The sequence below is a fragment of the Eulemur rufifrons genome, chromosome 3 (assembly GCF_041146395.1).
Source record: "Eulemur rufifrons isolate Redbay chromosome 3, OSU_ERuf_1, whole genome shotgun sequence".
NCBI classification, from domain to species: Eukaryota; Metazoa; Chordata; class Mammalia; order Primates; family Lemuridae; genus Eulemur; species Eulemur rufifrons.
In genome coordinates this window covers 33,274,658-33,292,432 of record NC_090985.1, presented here as the reverse complement: position 1 = coordinate 33,292,432, position 17,775 = coordinate 33,274,658, and the positions used below count along the sequence as shown (strand labels likewise).

The 17,775-nt window shown below is 45.2% G+C and overlaps 1 protein-coding gene across 1 annotated transcript in view; it reads left to right on the top strand.

Moving 5' to 3' along the window:
- Window positions 1–17,775, top strand: part of TG (thyroglobulin) — a 243,690-nt gene that overhangs the window by 49,643 nt on the left and 176,272 nt on the right. Inside the window, exons 22-26 of the mRNA XM_069465395.1 lie at window positions 1,719–1,889; window positions 7,076–7,192; window positions 8,908–9,023; window positions 11,312–11,420; window positions 16,209–16,400. Coding sequence (XP_069321496.1) covers window positions 1,719–1,889; window positions 7,076–7,192; window positions 8,908–9,023; window positions 11,312–11,420; window positions 16,209–16,400 — 705 coding nt within the window. The remainder of the gene's footprint in view (window positions 1–1,718; window positions 1,890–7,075; window positions 7,193–8,907; window positions 9,024–11,311; window positions 11,421–16,208; window positions 16,401–17,775) is intronic.

Genomic DNA, 17,775 nt, shown 5'->3' with positions numbered 1-17,775 from the left:
TTTTAAATGACACCAAGAGATTACAATATTTCCTTGGTTTCCTTTTGTTGTTAGGATAGCTTTTTGAATCCTGGTTTCTCTATGTAGTTAGTCGAGGTCTATATTATAGTTTTGACTTATACTCTTCTATATTTCCTAACTTAGCTGGTCCACTGGGCCATGTTTGAGGTTCTGTTGATAACTGAGTAGCTCTTCTGAGTATTTTTGTTTGTTGTGTATTGATGTATTAATTCATATGTAGCATGTGTGGCATGCAAAGTATTCTATTTAAAACGTTGCTTTTATAACCTACCCACAAAAGTTGTTATTAGTCAATGATCAATCATATAACCAATAGTATTGAAATATAAAACCCCGGGTATTATCAAGTCTTTGGACTGCTACAAAATATTACTATTCACCTACTTCCCAGTCCCAGAGAACCAGATTGAGGAATTCCCCTTTGAAATCATTCATCAAAAACTTATTGAGCACCTGCTTTGTACCAAGTTCTATTGGGTATATTAAACAAGTAATGACAAAATCCATGTCCTCAAGGAGTTTAGAGTCTTCTAGGAAAAGGAAGTGAGGGGGGATTAGCTAGAGGGCAGGTGGGGAGAGAACTTCTGGGAAGAAGAAACAGCTTGAACACAGGGATAGAGGCATTCATCCATAGGGTTGATTAATATTTGTTGATTTTGGAGAGGAAGCTTGTTGTATGTGTCAGACACTGAGCAAGGCACTGGCATAAATCATGAGCAAAACCAGCCCTGGCCCTGCCTTCCTAGAGCCTCTGCTGAGCAGGAGGCAGGAGTCATCAGCCGTCCATCCGTGCAGATAAATGGAAATAATACCTGTGCCCCTGGCTGTGAAGGGGAGGCCTGGGTCTCAAGGAGAGGGTGTGACACTTGGGGCTGACCTAGGCAGGAGGTCTGAAAGTGTCTTAGTCCATTTGGGCTGCTACAACCAAATATCATAAACTGGGTATCTTATAAACAACAGAAATTTATTTCTCATGGTTTTGAGAGGGTGGGAAGTCCAAGATCAAGGTGCAAACAGATTTGATGTCTGATGAAGTTGTCATAGACTCTTTCTTCCTGTGTCCCCACAGGGTGGAAGGGGCAAACAAGCTCCCTTGGGCCTCTTTTATAAGGACACTAATTCCATTCATGAGGCCTCCACCCTCGTGGCCTAATCACCTCCCAAAGGTCCCACCTTCTAATACCATCTGGGGATTAGGTTTCAACATGTGGGTTTTGGGGGAGATAAGCATTGAGGTCATAGCAGAAGGGCTTCCCTGAGGAAACGTGGGTTGAGGTGAGAGTGGGTGAGCAGTGAAGAGTTCATGTAGTGCAGATGGGGCAGCTGTGCACCAGGAGAGGGGCCAGATGAGCAAAGCCTGGGTCGAAGGAAATGGTGTCAAAGAGGGCAGTGTATTCAGGGCATGGAACGTAGCGGGTGGTGTGTGGAGCAGAGTACGTGTGTGTGTGTGTGTGTGTGTGTGTGTGTGTAGGCACTAGGAGGGGTGGGAGCCAGATCACAGGGGACTTATTGATCCAAACAAGGAGCCAGTGTGTGGTCCTTTAGTCAGGGTGGGGACACTGAAGAGTTTTATGCTAGAATGTCTGGTTCAGACGTGTTGCTTGGACATCTGGTCAATGACCTAGAGCCTGGGAGTAGGAAGGGGAGGGGATCCTGGAGGCCCATTGTTGACCTCTGTGTCCATCTCTTGGTTGCAGGTGTCACTGACTGTCAGAGGAATAAAGCGGGCCTGCAATGTGACCAGGACGGCCAGTACCGAGCCAGCCAGAGGGACGGGGGCAGTGGGAAGGCCTTCTGCGTGGACAGCGAGGGGCGGAGACTGCCGTGGTCAGAAACAGTGGCCCCACTTGAGGACTCACAGTGTCTGAGTATGTGCTGGAGGTTAAATCAGCGGCAGTTACTGGGGAGGGGGTAGTGGTCTTGGGCTTTATGGAAAAGGAGAAACACATGAGATGAATTTGCCTCCAACTTTTTATTTAAAAAAATTTTAACCTACATAAAGAATAGTAGGATGGATAAATACCCATCACCTAGATCCAATAATTGTTAATATTTCATTCTCTCTCTTTTTAAAATAATTTGGAAATGTAAGTTTCAGACATCATGAAGCCTCACCCCTAAATACTTTAGGATGCACAGAGGTTAATTTTTATAAATAAGAAATCTGCTGAGGCTTTCATTCTTGCAGGCAGCTTGCCTTGGTAAGTCTGGTCAGCATTTCCCTCCACAGGATGCTGCAGAAAGACTGTGTGCCAGTCCTTCTTCCGTAACTTACGCACTGGGTGACCCAGAGCAAGTTGCTCAACCTGTCTGATCCTCAAACCCCCAGTGGCTTCCTGTCTGTCTCCTGAGACATTGTGAGGGTCAACATCAAGATATAATGTCAAAAATATTCATTGAGCACTATCCTGTGCACAGTTCCTCAGTGACATACTGGATGGAAAATTCCCACATGAGCTATCAAATGTCCTACATGCAAGGTACGACAGGCACCCACAGAGAGGAAGGGAAGAGCATGGTTTGTGGAATGAGAAATAGTTAAATCCCAATGGTGCCGTTTACTGGATGTATATTCTTGGGCAATTCCCTCACCCTCAATAGTTTCCTCATCTGTGAAATGAGGATATTAGTGCCTACCCTGCAGGAGGGCTGAGTGCATTAGCAGTGTCGTGCCTACAAGGGGTAATAAATATTTCAGAATAAGAAGTCTTGGTAACAGTAGTTGCCCTATTCCCTTATCTGTTAAACAAGGAGGGAGGCTGAAGCAATCTGCAAGGTCCCTTAATCCTAACATCCTCTCGGTCTTCAGAACTCCACTCCACCTTTCCACAGAGTCACCATCCTCTGCCTGAGGTCCGGGTCTTACCTTCATATACTCAGAAAGCCAGAGCCACCCCGTCCACCAGAGTCTCTTAGTATCTCAGTGCAAGGAGAAGGCCTGCCATGTGTGAGTTCACTACGTGCCAGGCATTTATGTGTTTATCACATTTAAACTCCATGGTAGTCAAAAAAGGTAGATATTATTGCCAACAATTTAGCTGAGAAAACTGAGGCAAAGAATGTGTAAGTTCTTGTCTTCATCCCATAGTTAGGATATAATATACCTAGATTTTGAACTGGTGTGTGTCTGACTCCTAAATCCTTGTGTTTTCTGTCACACCAATCTGTGCTTCTACCTAGATTTATCTGCTTCCTCAACAAGCACACGCGTGGGCGCACACACGCGCACCCACACAGATACACAGCCTGCCTGTTCTCTAGGGAGGTTGGTACAGCAAATGGCAAAATATCAGAGAAAATCCAAGTGAGAAGTTTTCATTTTCTAATGCTCAGAGCAGTCATTTCTTTTCTCTAGTGAAGAGCTAACAAATCCCAAGGACTTTGTGTGCATGTGCATGCGTATGTGTTCTCATGGATAAATTGCAAATCCAATGAAGTCTTATTTTTTTCCAATATCCCTCCTCTTGGGCAAGAATTACAATCAGGGGAGTTAGAGCTGGAAGGTGCTTTAAGAGATCAGTTATGAATTTACTTGTTTCTTCCTCCTCCTCCCAACCTGCTTGGTTTCTGTTAAGTTTTACTACTGTGTGCACATGGGTGTTGATAGATCAGTTCCAATTTAATAGTGAGTACATATGGTATTTGTTTTTCCATTCTTGCGATACTTTGCTTAGAAGAATAATCTCCAGTTCCATCCAGGTTGTTACCAAAGGTATAAATTCGCCATATTTTTTAATGTCTGAGTAGTACATGTAACCAAAACGTTTGTACCACTGTAATAATAGTCTGATTTAAAAAAGAGAGAGATCAATGAGGTAGATCTTTCACAAATGAGAGAGAGGGTGTCCACAGAAGGGAAGCAACTTGCCCAATGGCCCTGGCGATTACTGGCTATTCTGGGATTATTGCCCAAGTGCTGCTAGCCTTCTTTGTGTCCCTGTCAATGGCTTAACCCTGAGGATTGTCATGTGCAGTTTGTAAGGGATTTCATGGCTTGTTTTCTCCAGTGTTCAGAGCAGAAAGGACAGTTTAATCAGTGGCACCAGAAGGGTTCATGAGCTGCAGCTCAGCTTTGACACCTTTGATGCTGCCTCCCTGAGGTGCTGGCTTATGAACAGCCTCCAGATACATCCTCAGCATCTTTGGCTTCTTATGTAAAGCTCTGAGCTTAAGTTTCCCTTTCTGCATCGGCATGGGGATATCCATGTTAATGAGCCGGGCCCTCACTGGGCTATCAGCATGTCTCTTTGCAGAATTGCCTTTGAGAGGAACTTTCTCTTTGGAAGTGGCATTGCGGTTTCAGTTTTGAGGCTTTTGTCCTTCAGAAAAAGCAAAGTACTTAGCGGTTAGCTATATACCTCCCCGTTGCCACCTCCTTTGTCCAAGCCACGTTGTTATGCACATGGTACTGCCATGCCCTCCTGACTCATCTTCCTGCTCCAGTCCAGAAATTTTTCCATGATGCTTCTAATGCAATTATTTAAAAAGGCAATTCTGTTTATGCAATGCCCCTTAAAATTCTTCAGTGGTCTCACACTGCTCTTGGGATAAGGTAATATTGCAATATCTCATCCTCCTCTCTGGACTCTAGCCTCATTAGACCATATGTTCCTCTGGGGCTGGAACTGTCTCTTATTTCTTGTTCTATTCCAGGGCAGTAGGTACTTGACAGAATGAGTGAATTGCTCCAGTAATATGGGCTTCTCTGAAGCTATTTCCTAAAGGTCTTCAGGGAAGGAGATTCTCCCACCACCTGAATTCCTGTGTCCAATTTTATAAGCCCTGACACTTAGGCAAGATGTTCTACAGAGGGAAAAGGGACCTGGCATTTACTGAGTGGTTACCACATACCAAGTATTCCATGCTGTATTATTTAACCCTTATAATCAGGAAACTGAGACTCTCAGAGGTTGAGATGTGCCAAAGGACACAGAGCTGGGGAGGTGTGGCAGCATCAGGACTTGAGCTGGGAGCTGACTCCAAAGTTGGTGCCCTTCCCCGACTGCCTGCTGCCTCCCTGTCTGAAATCCCTTCTGCCAAAACTCCACGGTGCTCCCTGTGATCTCCTCTACATTGCCTTTGTTTACTCACAGAGTTAGTGACCTCAGCCACTGGAAATATTTCAGGTTTATCTTCCCTTTAACTTTAGATCCAGTTTTCTAATTCTATTCTTTGTTGACCCATGCTGAAAATTTCACATACCGCATCAAGTATCTAAACCCTTATACGACTACCATTGGCATTACGCCATCATAATGTTCTCTCCTGGTTGCCAGGTGTTATAATGATGTTGTTAGTCATCCATTAGACCATCCATCCATCCATCCATCAATTCAATATACAGGAAACTAGCATCTCTGTCACTATCCTAGCTAGTGAGGGTTCAAATATAATCAGGACATTGTCTTTGCCCTGGAAGGAGATAGACACATAAATAGCCATGATATACTATGCAAGGATCATGATCAAATATATACTGTGCTCTAATGTTACCTTTTATGCTTTCCCCAAGACATTTTTAAATATCTACTAAGTAGAAATTTGATACATGGGAAATTGTATCAACAGAATGTATAATTCTACAGACGGACTCAGTCTTTCATTGGCAAATCAGTTCATGGATTGTTTCTGCTCTGTTCCTCCATGAGCTTCTTCATAGAATGCTGTAGTGTGAGGATCTCCATCACCAAGATGTCCCTTTCCTGAAAACCAGCAGATTCTCTAACTGAAGTGCTAAATTTACTGCATTTGGGTAGAATTTAATTAGAAGCTGAAAGACCTTTCAAATTTTATTTAGTCTCATAGAGTGTTTTGAGCATCTGGTCTATACCAACCAAGACTTAGGGATGCTATTATGAGTATAGCATGGTGTTTGGTATAAACAAGAGACCAAGGAATATAAAAGTTAAAAAAAAAAGAGAAGAAGATGAAAGAAGATGGGCTGAGCACATGAACTTGGCAATTTCAGTGGTCAATATGGAAGGATTACTTTGTGAAATTAGAATTCTTTACTATTAAATATATCAAACATTTTGAAGGCTTAAATCATGTCATTTTTATTACATCAATGTTCCATTCTCCCAATCCCATCATTTTTTTCTGTGCTTGTTATGAAAGCTGAGGAAAGATTGCTTTGAATGACCTTGAATTTATTGACTTAATGAAAACCAGTCTAGACACAAGTCTGTTTTATAAAGCAATGGATGTGTATGATAATGAGTGCTTATGTATGTTTATAATTATGTTAGCAAAGAATTGATACTCTTGTGATTTTTGGACTTGTAAATAATTCTTGCTTTTTGATAGTTACCTACAAAATATTGACACTCTTGGGCATTTGTGGCTTGGAAGATAAATCTTATTCCTTGGGAGTTACCCTCCTTGCTTGTGTTTTTGCTTGGTGAATAGTGAGTTCCAAGTCTCATAGCCTTGAGAAATTATATTTCTTCCTCCTCACTTGTCTAATTCCATGAGCATGTGGCTATGTTTTTCCTATCAAATGGAGCTCAAATATGTTGATTGTAGGTGGAAAAACAGATGCTAGTGTATCACTTAAACAAATACTACCTTAAAAATGCCTGAGCCACATGACACATTTTTAAATTTACGTGAATCCATATGCACATCTTATTTGCATTTTAAAAAAACTTACCTCATTTCTGAAAGATTTCAAGTTGTTTTAAGGAAAGAAAATTTTCAGTAAAATAATTAGGTAATTAGCATGAAAAGATAAGGACAGGAAAATATAAGTTTAGATAGAAAATCAATACCAATGAGAAGAGGTGAATTGTAAGGATGAACATAATATTAAATTTTCCCCTTGCTTCCTGACAATGAGGTAGAGGAAAGGAGACCTGGTAAGTTACAGCTCTCGAGATTAGATGTGAGGCAGCAGGCTGGACCTACCTTCCAAAGGAATTATTCTCCCTGGGACGTTTGTGTGACTGAGGGCTGCAAATGGGAAGCGACTTCTTGACCCAACACTCTTTTTGGCTTCTCTGCAGATGCCCTATACCCTTCACAGTCAGATTTCAAAAATATGATTTATTTTCAGTGATGCAAAAATTTGAGAAGGCTCCAGAATCAAAGGTGGTCTTCGACGCCAACGTTCCCATGGCGATCAGGTCCAAAGTTCCTGGCTCTGAATTCTCACTGATGCAGTGCTTGGCAGGTAAGGGGTAGTGGGGAGACGGGCACATGGAGAATGATGGAGAAATAAGATCTGCTGACATTGTCAATACAAACCAAATCAAACCATTAAAACAATAATGAGAGAACACATTTTGTCAAAAACACTGTAAGTCAACTGATTTCCAAAATGTATATTCAATTTATAAGTTCATTGCAGAGTTTATAGTGTGTCTACTATATGCCAAGAACCATGCCAAACTATGTTATGGACAAAAATGAACAAAATTAGTTTGGCATAGAGCTATTTGTCCAGGTCAGGATATATATCTTCTGATTTCAACAGTGAGGCCAGATAGGTGGTAATAAGTTACTGTTTATGAGTATGTATTTTTACCAGGATTATTTCATAATCCCACAACCACCCAGAGAGTAGCCATTGTTATCCTAAGTTACAGATGAGAAAAATAAGGCTTTAAGAATTTAAGTGACTTGCTCAATGCCACAGAGCTAGTAAGCATCAGAACTTAAATTCAAACCCAGACTACTGACGGCAAAGCCTACAGTCATAACCATTGGTTTATGCCTCATGTGGTTTAGTTATTAAGTGATTAACAGTGGGACTATGAATCTGTTTTGGATATCTGCTCTGGTTATGATAAACTTATACTATTGTTTGCATCACAAACACAGTTCAAGGCATGAAGTAGGACCTGGAAAAAAAATTGTTTGCAGTATGAAAGATATTTGCTGGAACTGGAGGGACAGAAGCAGGAGGTCAAAAGAGTAGGTGCAGCACCAAGGCAGCACACCTGATGTATAGTGATCGCAGGTGTTTGTCTGGACAAGGAACGTCATACACATACCCATGTGTGCACACGTACACTATGACACAGTTGAAGTTAGAAGGGCAAACTGATGGGATAGAAAGAAAAAGAGGATGCAGTATCCTAGGGGCTGAGGCAAGCAAGGAAGACAGGTCCATCTGTTAGTGTCAGGGGATGGTTTAACCCTGCAGTCCCCAAACCCCAGGCCACAGACCAGTACCAGTCCATGTACTATTAGGGACTGGGCTGCATAGCAGGAGGTGAGTGGCAGGTGAGCAAGCAAGCTTCATCTGTATTTACAGCTGCTCTCCATGGCTCACTCCCCTACCTGAGTCCATGGAAAAATTGTCTTCCATGAAACCGGTCCCTGGTGCCACAAAGGTTGGGGGCCGCTGGTTTAACCAACTAGGCCCCCAAATATGTTTTTGATACTTGATGTTTGAGAACGACAGCCATGTCAGGAAGGTCTAGCAAGATGGTGTCCTATCAGACAATTGAGAGGAGGGTACTCCACAGCAGACTGTAGTTGCAGCTTTGGGTAAGTGAATGGACTGAGCTGTGCTTCAGTTTCCTCATCTATAAGATGGGGATCAACGATCCAATAACACAGAAAGCACTCAACACAGCATGTGGTACATGGTATGTGCTCAGTCAATGTCTCTTGTATGTATATTTGTGTGTGCGTGCTTATGTATGTGTGCATATGCATTTGTGTGTGTACTTGTGTGTATGTATTTGGGTATGTTCATGGGTGTGTGTATTTGTGTGTGTATTTGGGGGTGTGTCTATTTGAGTGTATATCTGTGTGTGTATCTATGTGTTTACACTGCATGTGTACTTGGGTGTGTGGGGCAGGGGTAGGGGCATGTGTCTATTCTGTCCCCAGCATTACCTGAGAGTCAGGTGGGTGACTGTCCCATGGTGCTTGCAGAATGTGCAGAGGACGAGGCCTGCAGCTTCCTCATCGTGTCCACAATAGGCTCAGAGGTCTCGTGTGATTTCCACACTTGGACAAATGACAATGTTGCCTGCATGACTTCTAGTCAGGTAAGGTGTAAGAGCCACCTGGCAGTTCTGCCTCTTGTCCATTCTGTGTCAGATATACATTATGTGTCTGATGGCATTGACACCAGGGTGACCAGGTGATGTAATGAGATTGCTGATAGCTGATGAGACTTTGGGAAATTGAAGTTGCACCAGGCAGAGACAGACCCAGGATGCAGCTGACGTAGCATCACCTGAGCAGTATGGTTTCCTGGTGGACCAGCCAGGAGAGACCCTTGACGTTGAACACCCCTTCCTACGCCCCAGCACTTACCTCATCCAGCAGCTCAGGCCCCAGATGTGAGGGAGACATTGTTCAGAGCCCTAAATACCATCCAGCCCTTGGTATCCCAGACCCCAGCTCTCTTTTCCATTATAGAAATAAAATATGATTATGGTATAAAAAGATATGTTAAATATTTATTAGAACCACATGAAATCGCTGTTTCTATAAGTCAGAGCTGGTAGAATATTGGCAATTTTATATGGTACCATCAAATTGGGATAAAAAGGTGTCCAGTGAAAAGCAGAAGTCTCCTGTCTCCTAATTTCTAGCCTGTAAGCATATTCGAATTTCTAACCTGTAAGCATACTTGAATCTCCATTTTACTCTCTGGTTTCCTATGGATCCTTTCAGAAAATTTCTGTGTACTTATAAGTATGTTTTTTGTTTGTTTATATGCTACGATTTTATATTATGTATTCTTTTCTACCTTGATTTTTCATATTTATTTTTCTGTATATGTATTTTAAAAATTAACCTTATTCTTTTCACTGGAGCATGCCAATCCAGTCTACAGATGTACATAATTTATTTCACATTCTCTTGGTTAAGGGTATGTAGATTTGTAGCAGTTTTGCAATATCATCAACACCAACACTGGTGCATTGCACACCCCTTTGCCCACGTACTTGCATGTGAAAGAGTGTTCATAAGTGTCATTCCAGAAGGGGTGTGGAGGATGGACCCTAAATTTTAGGACTCTTGAGCTGGGTTCTGCAGTGACAAGATATAGAGAAGAGGTAGGGAGGGGTCTTGGGTTCAAATCCCAGCTGCACCACCTGCTTATTGCTATCTAGCCCCTTGGTTCCTCAGATTCCCCATGTAATATGGGGATAATAATGGTTCCCACATCACAGGATTGTTGTAAGGATTGGATAGAGCCCTACATGGAAGAGCTCACAGGAGAGATCCTGCTGCAGAGTAAATGCTCAGTGACTGTTATTATAACAATTACTGTTTCTGTTAATATTGTCATCATCCCCCCCCCGTGAGGTCAGCAGGAAATTCCATCTCACTCATTATTCCCTGCAGAGCCCTGGGTTCTTGGTCCTAAGGCACGGGGGTGAGATGGGAGTGGAGGGCCTTGATCACTGGTCATCAGTGGTTGGTCACACAGCCCAATGCTGAGCCCCACAGTCCCAGGAGCTGCCTTTAGCCTCTCCAGCTTCTCTGCTTGGGGTACAGAGAAGACTTTGCTGAGGCAGGAGCCCTGTTGCACTGGGTTTAGCCTCCCCAGGTGCAGCCATCCATTTGACGTCTTGCTGTCCTCTGCCCCACCAGGGCACGGCCACAGAAGGGGTGAGGGCTCCTGCCACTCTGGACCCCACCTGAGTCCTTTTTAGGTCTTTGAGAATCCCTCCTCTCTCTCTCTGCTCTCCAGGTGTCTTCCTTCCCTCCCCAGGCTACCATCTCTCCCGTGAGTTCCAGCTTTCTGCAAAGCAAGAAGAGCTGTTGTTTTCAAACAGCCTTTGCTTTAGCCCCTGCCCTCCAAAATTCCCACAGGAAACTCAAAGTCTGGCAGCCTCGAGGAAGAGGGCAAAATACTGGGGACAAAACACAGATTGAAACAGGCAAATTTATCCTACCCCACCCACATGGCATGATTGCCGGAAATAAGTCAGAAAGAGAGGTCAGAGGTAGCTGGGAATGGCCAGATCTCTGACCTCACCATATCCAAGCTTAAGAACCTTTCTCCAGACACTCTCTAGGTAGAAGCTACAAGTTCTTCCATGAGCTGGCTCCTGCCTCTCTGGTCACTCCCCTCTTATAACTGACAGTCCCCAAACCGTGGGACCTAGTTCTGAAAACACCCATGAAATTCTGTGTCTGTTTCCTACTGCTTACATGTCTGTCTGCTCCAATGGACCAGGAGAAACTATAGAGCAAGAACCTTTTCTTTCTTACCTTTGCTGCCCTAGTGCCTAGCCATGGTTAGAGTTGGATAATGTTTGTTGAATTGAATTATTAAACATCACGGGACAATAACACAGCATCTTTCCATCTCCAGGAACAAGACGCACTGGAGAACTCAAAAGCCATCAGCTTTGAAAGTCTTAGGTGCCAGGTGAAAGTAAGGAACCGCCCTCAGGCTTCTCTGGCTGTGTATTTGAAAAAGGGTAGGTTGGTGGGGCCGGTTGGCTGGGGGCTTCTGTGGCTTCATATGGTCATGTTTGGAGCAGGGTACACTTGGGGAGGGGCTAGACTTTCCCCCATCCCCACCCCATGTCCTGAGCCCAGCTTCCCTCTCCAATATCCTCCGGTAGGCCTGGCACAGTGCCCTCCACAGACAGGCGATCATCTCCCCATCAGCTGCAAGGGGCTTTACACATCATTTTCACTTGTGTCATCAGGTTCAATCCTCATCGCAATCTGGCAGGAATTGGGAGCCTCATTCTGCAGGCCAGAAACTAAGTGGTAGAGCAGACACGATGCTAATAGGTGGAGAGTCCAGGCAGAACCCAGCTGCATCCGCCTGTGCCCCCAGGCAAGCCCAGGCAGCCCGTGATGTGGGGCACGTCCCTCCGGGGCCTTCTGACTCATGGAGACTCTCCTCCTCCCCTCTGTGGTCTCCACCCTCTCTGGACGTTGTCAGATCTTTTCCTCACTCACGATCTGGACTTTGTAAAATGCAGATCCTCGGGGTGGGCAGAGATTCTGCATTTCTAATAACCTCCCAGAGGGGGCCTGTGCTGTGCTGGTATAGGCACCACACATTGAGTAGCAAGAATATAGTATTTTATAGTTTACAGCTCACTGTCCCGTTCCGCCTTCCCTTGCACCCTCACAGAAACTCTTGGAAGAGGGCAAAAAGGGGGTCGCCAGCCCCATGTCACACAGGAGAAAGCATCCTGGGCCGCTGGTAGCACACGGGAGAAGCAGGGGCCTTTCCCCAGCATCCCGGGGCCTGCGCTCATCAGCCCTGCCCTGCTCACCTCTCCTCCTTTCCAACACCACCGAGAGATGCCAGCACTGCAGCACCATGAGCCCTGGGCCGCAGCTAGGCCCTGCCCCCGTGACTGCAGCTCCTCTGTCACTGCTCTCTGGCCCTGGCTTCACAGCGGTTAAGGGCTTTAAGAACAAGGACCCAGAGTCTGCTTGCCCAGGTTGAACCCCAGCTCTGCCATGCACTAGCTGTGTGGTCTTGGGCACATTCCTTGACATTCTAAGCTTCTGTTTCCTCATTAGTAAAATAGGAGTCATAAGTGGACCAAGGTTATTGGCAGCTTGGAATGAGGAGACGCAGGTGAAGCTCTTCGAGCAGTGCTCAGCACGTGCTGGGAGCTCAGCAGATGTACAACATTTCTGTACTTGTTTTCATGCTTGCTAAAAAGTTTCCTGATGGCCTGAGGCTATGGCTGTGGACCAGAAGACAGCCCAAGGGGCCTGAACTGGGACTTGGATGTTGGAAGGTAGGGGAGTGTGGGAGCCACTCTGAGGTCCATGATTCAGGGCAGGTGCCCGGGGCTCCTAGCAGCTTCAGACTGGTGCCAGAGACAGCTGGTAGCAAGTGGAGACTGTGCCATGGCCGAGGCCCAAAGCTGCATCTGACCTCGGTAGCAGTATTCAGCCCACGGCAAGGAGAAGTGTTTGTGTTTTCTTTCTTTTTTCCTTAGTCCTTTTTTTGCCTAACGCCTCCATCCTGACTTAGCAGAGCGTTTGCTTGGGAGATCGGCGTCTGGCAGAGCTTGGATCTCTCTGATCTGTTGCCAGGTCACTGGGATTTCTGCCCCAGTGTTTATCCCAATTATCTTTACTATCCATTTTTAAAAAGAACAAAACATAGGGTTTATTTTCTAAAAACAAATACCAAAATAGAACAATAACTCCCACTCAAATGTTCTTTAAAATCATAACTTGGCCTTTTATGACATTTTGTAAAATGCAATTATATTTCTTTTTAAGTGTTTGTTATTTTTATTTTTCTTCCTTGTCTCCTGAAAGTTTATTTTTTGGGGAAGATAGCAAAGAAAATTGAGAAACTTCCCTGTTGCCAAACTAAATCAAAGGCAGAGCTGTTTTTTTTTTTTTTTTTTTTTGCTTAAAGCAAGAGATGCACAAACAGCCGTTTGGCTCCAGGTAGAGGAGAAGGAGGCTGGAGTAGCCTGGATCTGGCTTGAGGGCCCGCCTCCCTCTTCCCTGCTCTGTCTCTGAACCTCTTCTTCATTTCACTTGAAGCTCAATCTCTCTTCTGTAAAATGGGAAAACATGTCACAGCTGAGGAGGAAAGGACTCAGTTTCTGAAAGTCTCCCACATAGTCCTTGGCTCCTGGCAGGTAGTTAACCATGTCCATTCACATCCCTGGCCGTTAGTGACCTGGACGGTGGGACTTGAAAAAGGGCCAGAGACTCAGAGCTTGATCTGTCGTCAGTACCATCGGCTACCCACGCCCACTTAATGCCTGTGGGCCTTGAACGTGGAGGAGGAGCCGTGTGGTCTTTCAGAACCAAAGGGCATCAGTGCCTGGAGCTTCCTTCAAGATTGTCTAGCACAACCCCTCATCTCACAGATGAGGTCTAGGAAGATGAACCATCTTGCTACCTGTGACTTCCAGGTGGAGCCACCCCTGACTCTGTGAGATCTCCCTGACCTGCTGCACAGTCTAGGCCTCGACCGTGGTGTGGGCAGCTCAGTGCTGGCACGGCCCTCTGCAGTTACTGAGCATCTGTGCTACGATAAGCACATTTGTGCACTCCGTGGATGCCACTGTGACAAGACAGACAGAATGACTGAGTGGTAGAGGGATTGAGCCAGCAATAAAATCATTTCAGAGGGTGGTGAGTGCTCAAATGAAAATGAGCAGGACAGTGGGATAAAGGGGGATGTGAGCTGCCCAGGGTGGTCAGGGATGGAACCCCAGAGGTGGGGACAGCGGAGTTGAGACCTGAAGGATGGGAAGGAGCCCACCACGCAAAGGTCTCAGGGGAGGTGGTGTTCTGTGCACCTTCCCTACGTGGAGGATACCAAGGGGCGCTGGACTGGGGCCCCAGACCCCAGGGCAGCATGGCCCAGTAGGACTTCCTGCAGTCATGGAAATGGTCTATAAATCCGTCCACAATGGTAGTCTTAGTCACTCCTGATGACTGAACACTTGGAATGTGGCTATTGCAACATTAACTTTGATGAACTGAAATGGATATTTAAGTAGTCACGTACAGCTAGTGACTACTGCATCAGATATCAGGGAAGAGCTCCAGGGAATCTCATGCCAGTAGGGGTGGCAGACAATATCTCAAGTAGCTTAAATACAGGGTGAGGGATGGTGGAGCCTTTAGTGGAGGCACAAACAGAACATGAGAGAGATCAAGGGAGGGAGAGATTAATTCTGGCTGTAAAAATCCAGGGATGGGCCTTTCAAGTTAAGCTGGGCTTTGGTGAAGGCTGGCCGGGGGCTTTGCCTGGCAGAGCTGAGGGCGTTCCCGGCAGAAGGGGCCGAGTGAGCCAATGCTTGCAGGGAGAAGAGGCGGCTTTTTGGAGACATGTAGAACATCTGCTGAGCATAAACTAAGTGCCAGGCTTGTTGCTCAGCCGTTTAATATATATGACTATTTTTTTTTTTTATCTGTTCAATGTTTACAAGGATTACTTGTCGTCATCCTCATTGTACAGATGGGTAAACTGAGGCTCTGAGGAATTAGGGACTTGCTTGGCAGGGGTGCTGCAGGGTCTACACTTGGGGCTGTCTGATTCTGAAGCCTATGCTCTTGGGCCCCACACTGTAAGCCCCTCCCTGACCTCCAGGCGCGTGAGTCAGTTAAGACCTGGTGAACTGCCGGGCAGATGGGGGGTCAGAGTGGCGAAGGGCACAGGTTCTGGTGTCCCTTCCGCCACTCACCAGCCGTGCAAATCTGGGCAAGATAGTGCATGTGTTAAGACTCTCTTTCCTCAAATGTACAGTGGGCATAAGAATAGGGCAGACATTCTGGCTCTACTGCAATATATATACACATACATATCTATGAAAAATCTCATGTTTGCAAAATGATGCTCAAAAATAACAGGGCTGATGGGAAAACTAGAGTTAGAGACAGGCAAAACCCAAACCATGACACTTTAAAACAATAACAGCCTTACTTAAAATGCCGGCAAAGTTTTTAAAAAGGCACATTGAATTCGTAATAAAGAAGTGCTACATAAATGTGAAAGGGCAAGGTAGGTGACTGCACAAGGTGTGAAGAAGGATTGAGGCTGCTGAATCACCAGGACGAGGGGTGGTTGCACAAAGCGAAGGGAAATACCTACAGTCTTCACTTTGAATACTGAGCCCCGGGGCCAGGCTGAGGTTCCAACGAAGGCGGGTGACAGGTGTGTGGACAGTCCCAGTTGCTCTGCGGCTTGCTGCATTTAGCTGCGTTTGTCTACGCCACATTCCTCTGTTGATGTTTGGTGGCACAAGGCAGTGTGACATGCAGGGAAAACTAGATAGAGCAGCCAATGTGACTCCAGTATCACAGCGGCCGAGCTTCCCTGACTCCCATGTGTTCAAACTAATTTGTGTTACAGAAGCACGTGTGATAGCAGAGCAGGGCAGTGAAAATTAAATGAGATAATGTAGGAAAAGCACATGGCACAGTGTGTACACAGAGCTCAATAAATGTTTGTTGGTAATAATAAAAATAATAATATATGCCAGTTTTCCATACATACCCTTTGGACCTTTGAACGTATGCGGGGGATCTGTCCAGATCTGTTGGTTTTGGGGCCACAGCCTTGGCCGCTGCACCCTTTCTATGCATAGGCACGTCCAGAAGTTTCGTGGCATAGACAGCATCTCGTCTTGGACCACACACTGTTCCAGTCACAATCAGAGCTGATTTAGCAAACTATCCTATGAGATCAGTAAACTCTGTTCAACTCTGCCATGTTTTTAGGTCTTTTGAAAATTTTTTTTCTGCCTTTTCCCCAGGCCAAGAATTCACCACTACACGTCAGAAAAGCTTTGAACTGACTGGTTTCCAAAATGTGCTCTCCGGGTTGTACAGCCCCGTCGTGTTCTCAGCCTCAGGAGCTGACCTGACTGATGCTCACCTCTTCTGTCTTCTTGCATGTGACGGAGATTCCTGCTGCGATGGCTTCGTCCTCATGCAGGTCGAAGGAGGTAATGCTGGCAGTGAGGACCTGGGCCTAACAAGGGACAGGGACAAGCTGGGATGCAGAAGCCAGGGTGCACAACAGGGAGCTGCATGGGGAGCTGCAGCATGAGGTGACCACACCCAGACAGAAGGCGGTATTCACATGCACAGAGTCAGGGACAGACCCTAACCCTCTCACCTGTCACATACTGTGTTGGCCACTTCTTATCGTGGCACTGGTTTATTCCTGACTGTTGTCTTCAGGAGAAGTAAACAGTTAAACTGAGGCTCAGGGAATTTCAATCATTTGCTCATGGTCATATAACTTGCAAAATGGCAGAGCTGGGATTCCACCCGAGTTGTGTCTTTGCAGCATCTTACTGCCACCTGTGCAGCCTGGACTGGCCACATTTGGTCAAAAAATATTGGCTGGACTCTGTCTCCACACATGCACCAAGAAGACCATGTGAGGACACAGTGAGGAGGTGGCTGTCTATAAGCCGGAAAGAGAGGTCTCACCAGAAACCAACAATGATGGCACCTTAATCTTGGATTTCTAGTCTCCAGACTTGTGATAAAATAAATTTCTGTTTTTTAAGCCATACAGTCTGTGGCCTGTTATGGCAGCCCTAGCAAACTAATACACACACCTGGGTTTATACCCAAGAGAAATGAAAACGTATATTCACACACAAACTTGTACATGAATGCTCATGGTAACATTATTTATAATGGTCAAAAAGCAGAAACAATCTATCTCAGTTTATTTGTGCTGCTGTAAAAAATATGCCACAGGCTGAGTAATTTATAAACAACAGAAATTTATTTCTCACAGTTCTGGAGGCCGGGAAGTCCAAGATCAGGGCACCAGCAGCTCTGGTATCTGGTGAGGGCTGGTTTCTGCTTCCAAGATGGTATCTTATTGCTGTGTCCTTACAGGGCGGAAGGTGAAAGACCAAAAAGGGGTCTAGCTAGTTCCTGACAGCCCTTTTATAAGGTTATTAATCCCATTCATGAGGACAGAGTCCTAATGGCCTAATCATTTCCTAAAGACCCTACATCTTAATGCTACTGCATTGGGGATTAAGTTTAACAAGAATTTTGGGGAAGACACAAACGCTCAAACCATAGTAGTACAACCTACTATATATCAATGGATAAATGGGTAAACAAAATGTGGGGAAAAAATGTTAGCTGATTCCTTTTGCCCATAATCCTTCACTCAGTGATTATCTATTGAGTGCCACTGCATGCCTGATCCTGTGAACAATAGGACTGTCATTTTTAATAGTCTCTCAGCAGTGGGAATTGCTTCTGCTCCTAGAAATATACCCATGCACATGGCTGTGTAGCCTAGTGGGTGAGAAGGGACTTTGATGTCATAGACCTGAGTTCTAGTCA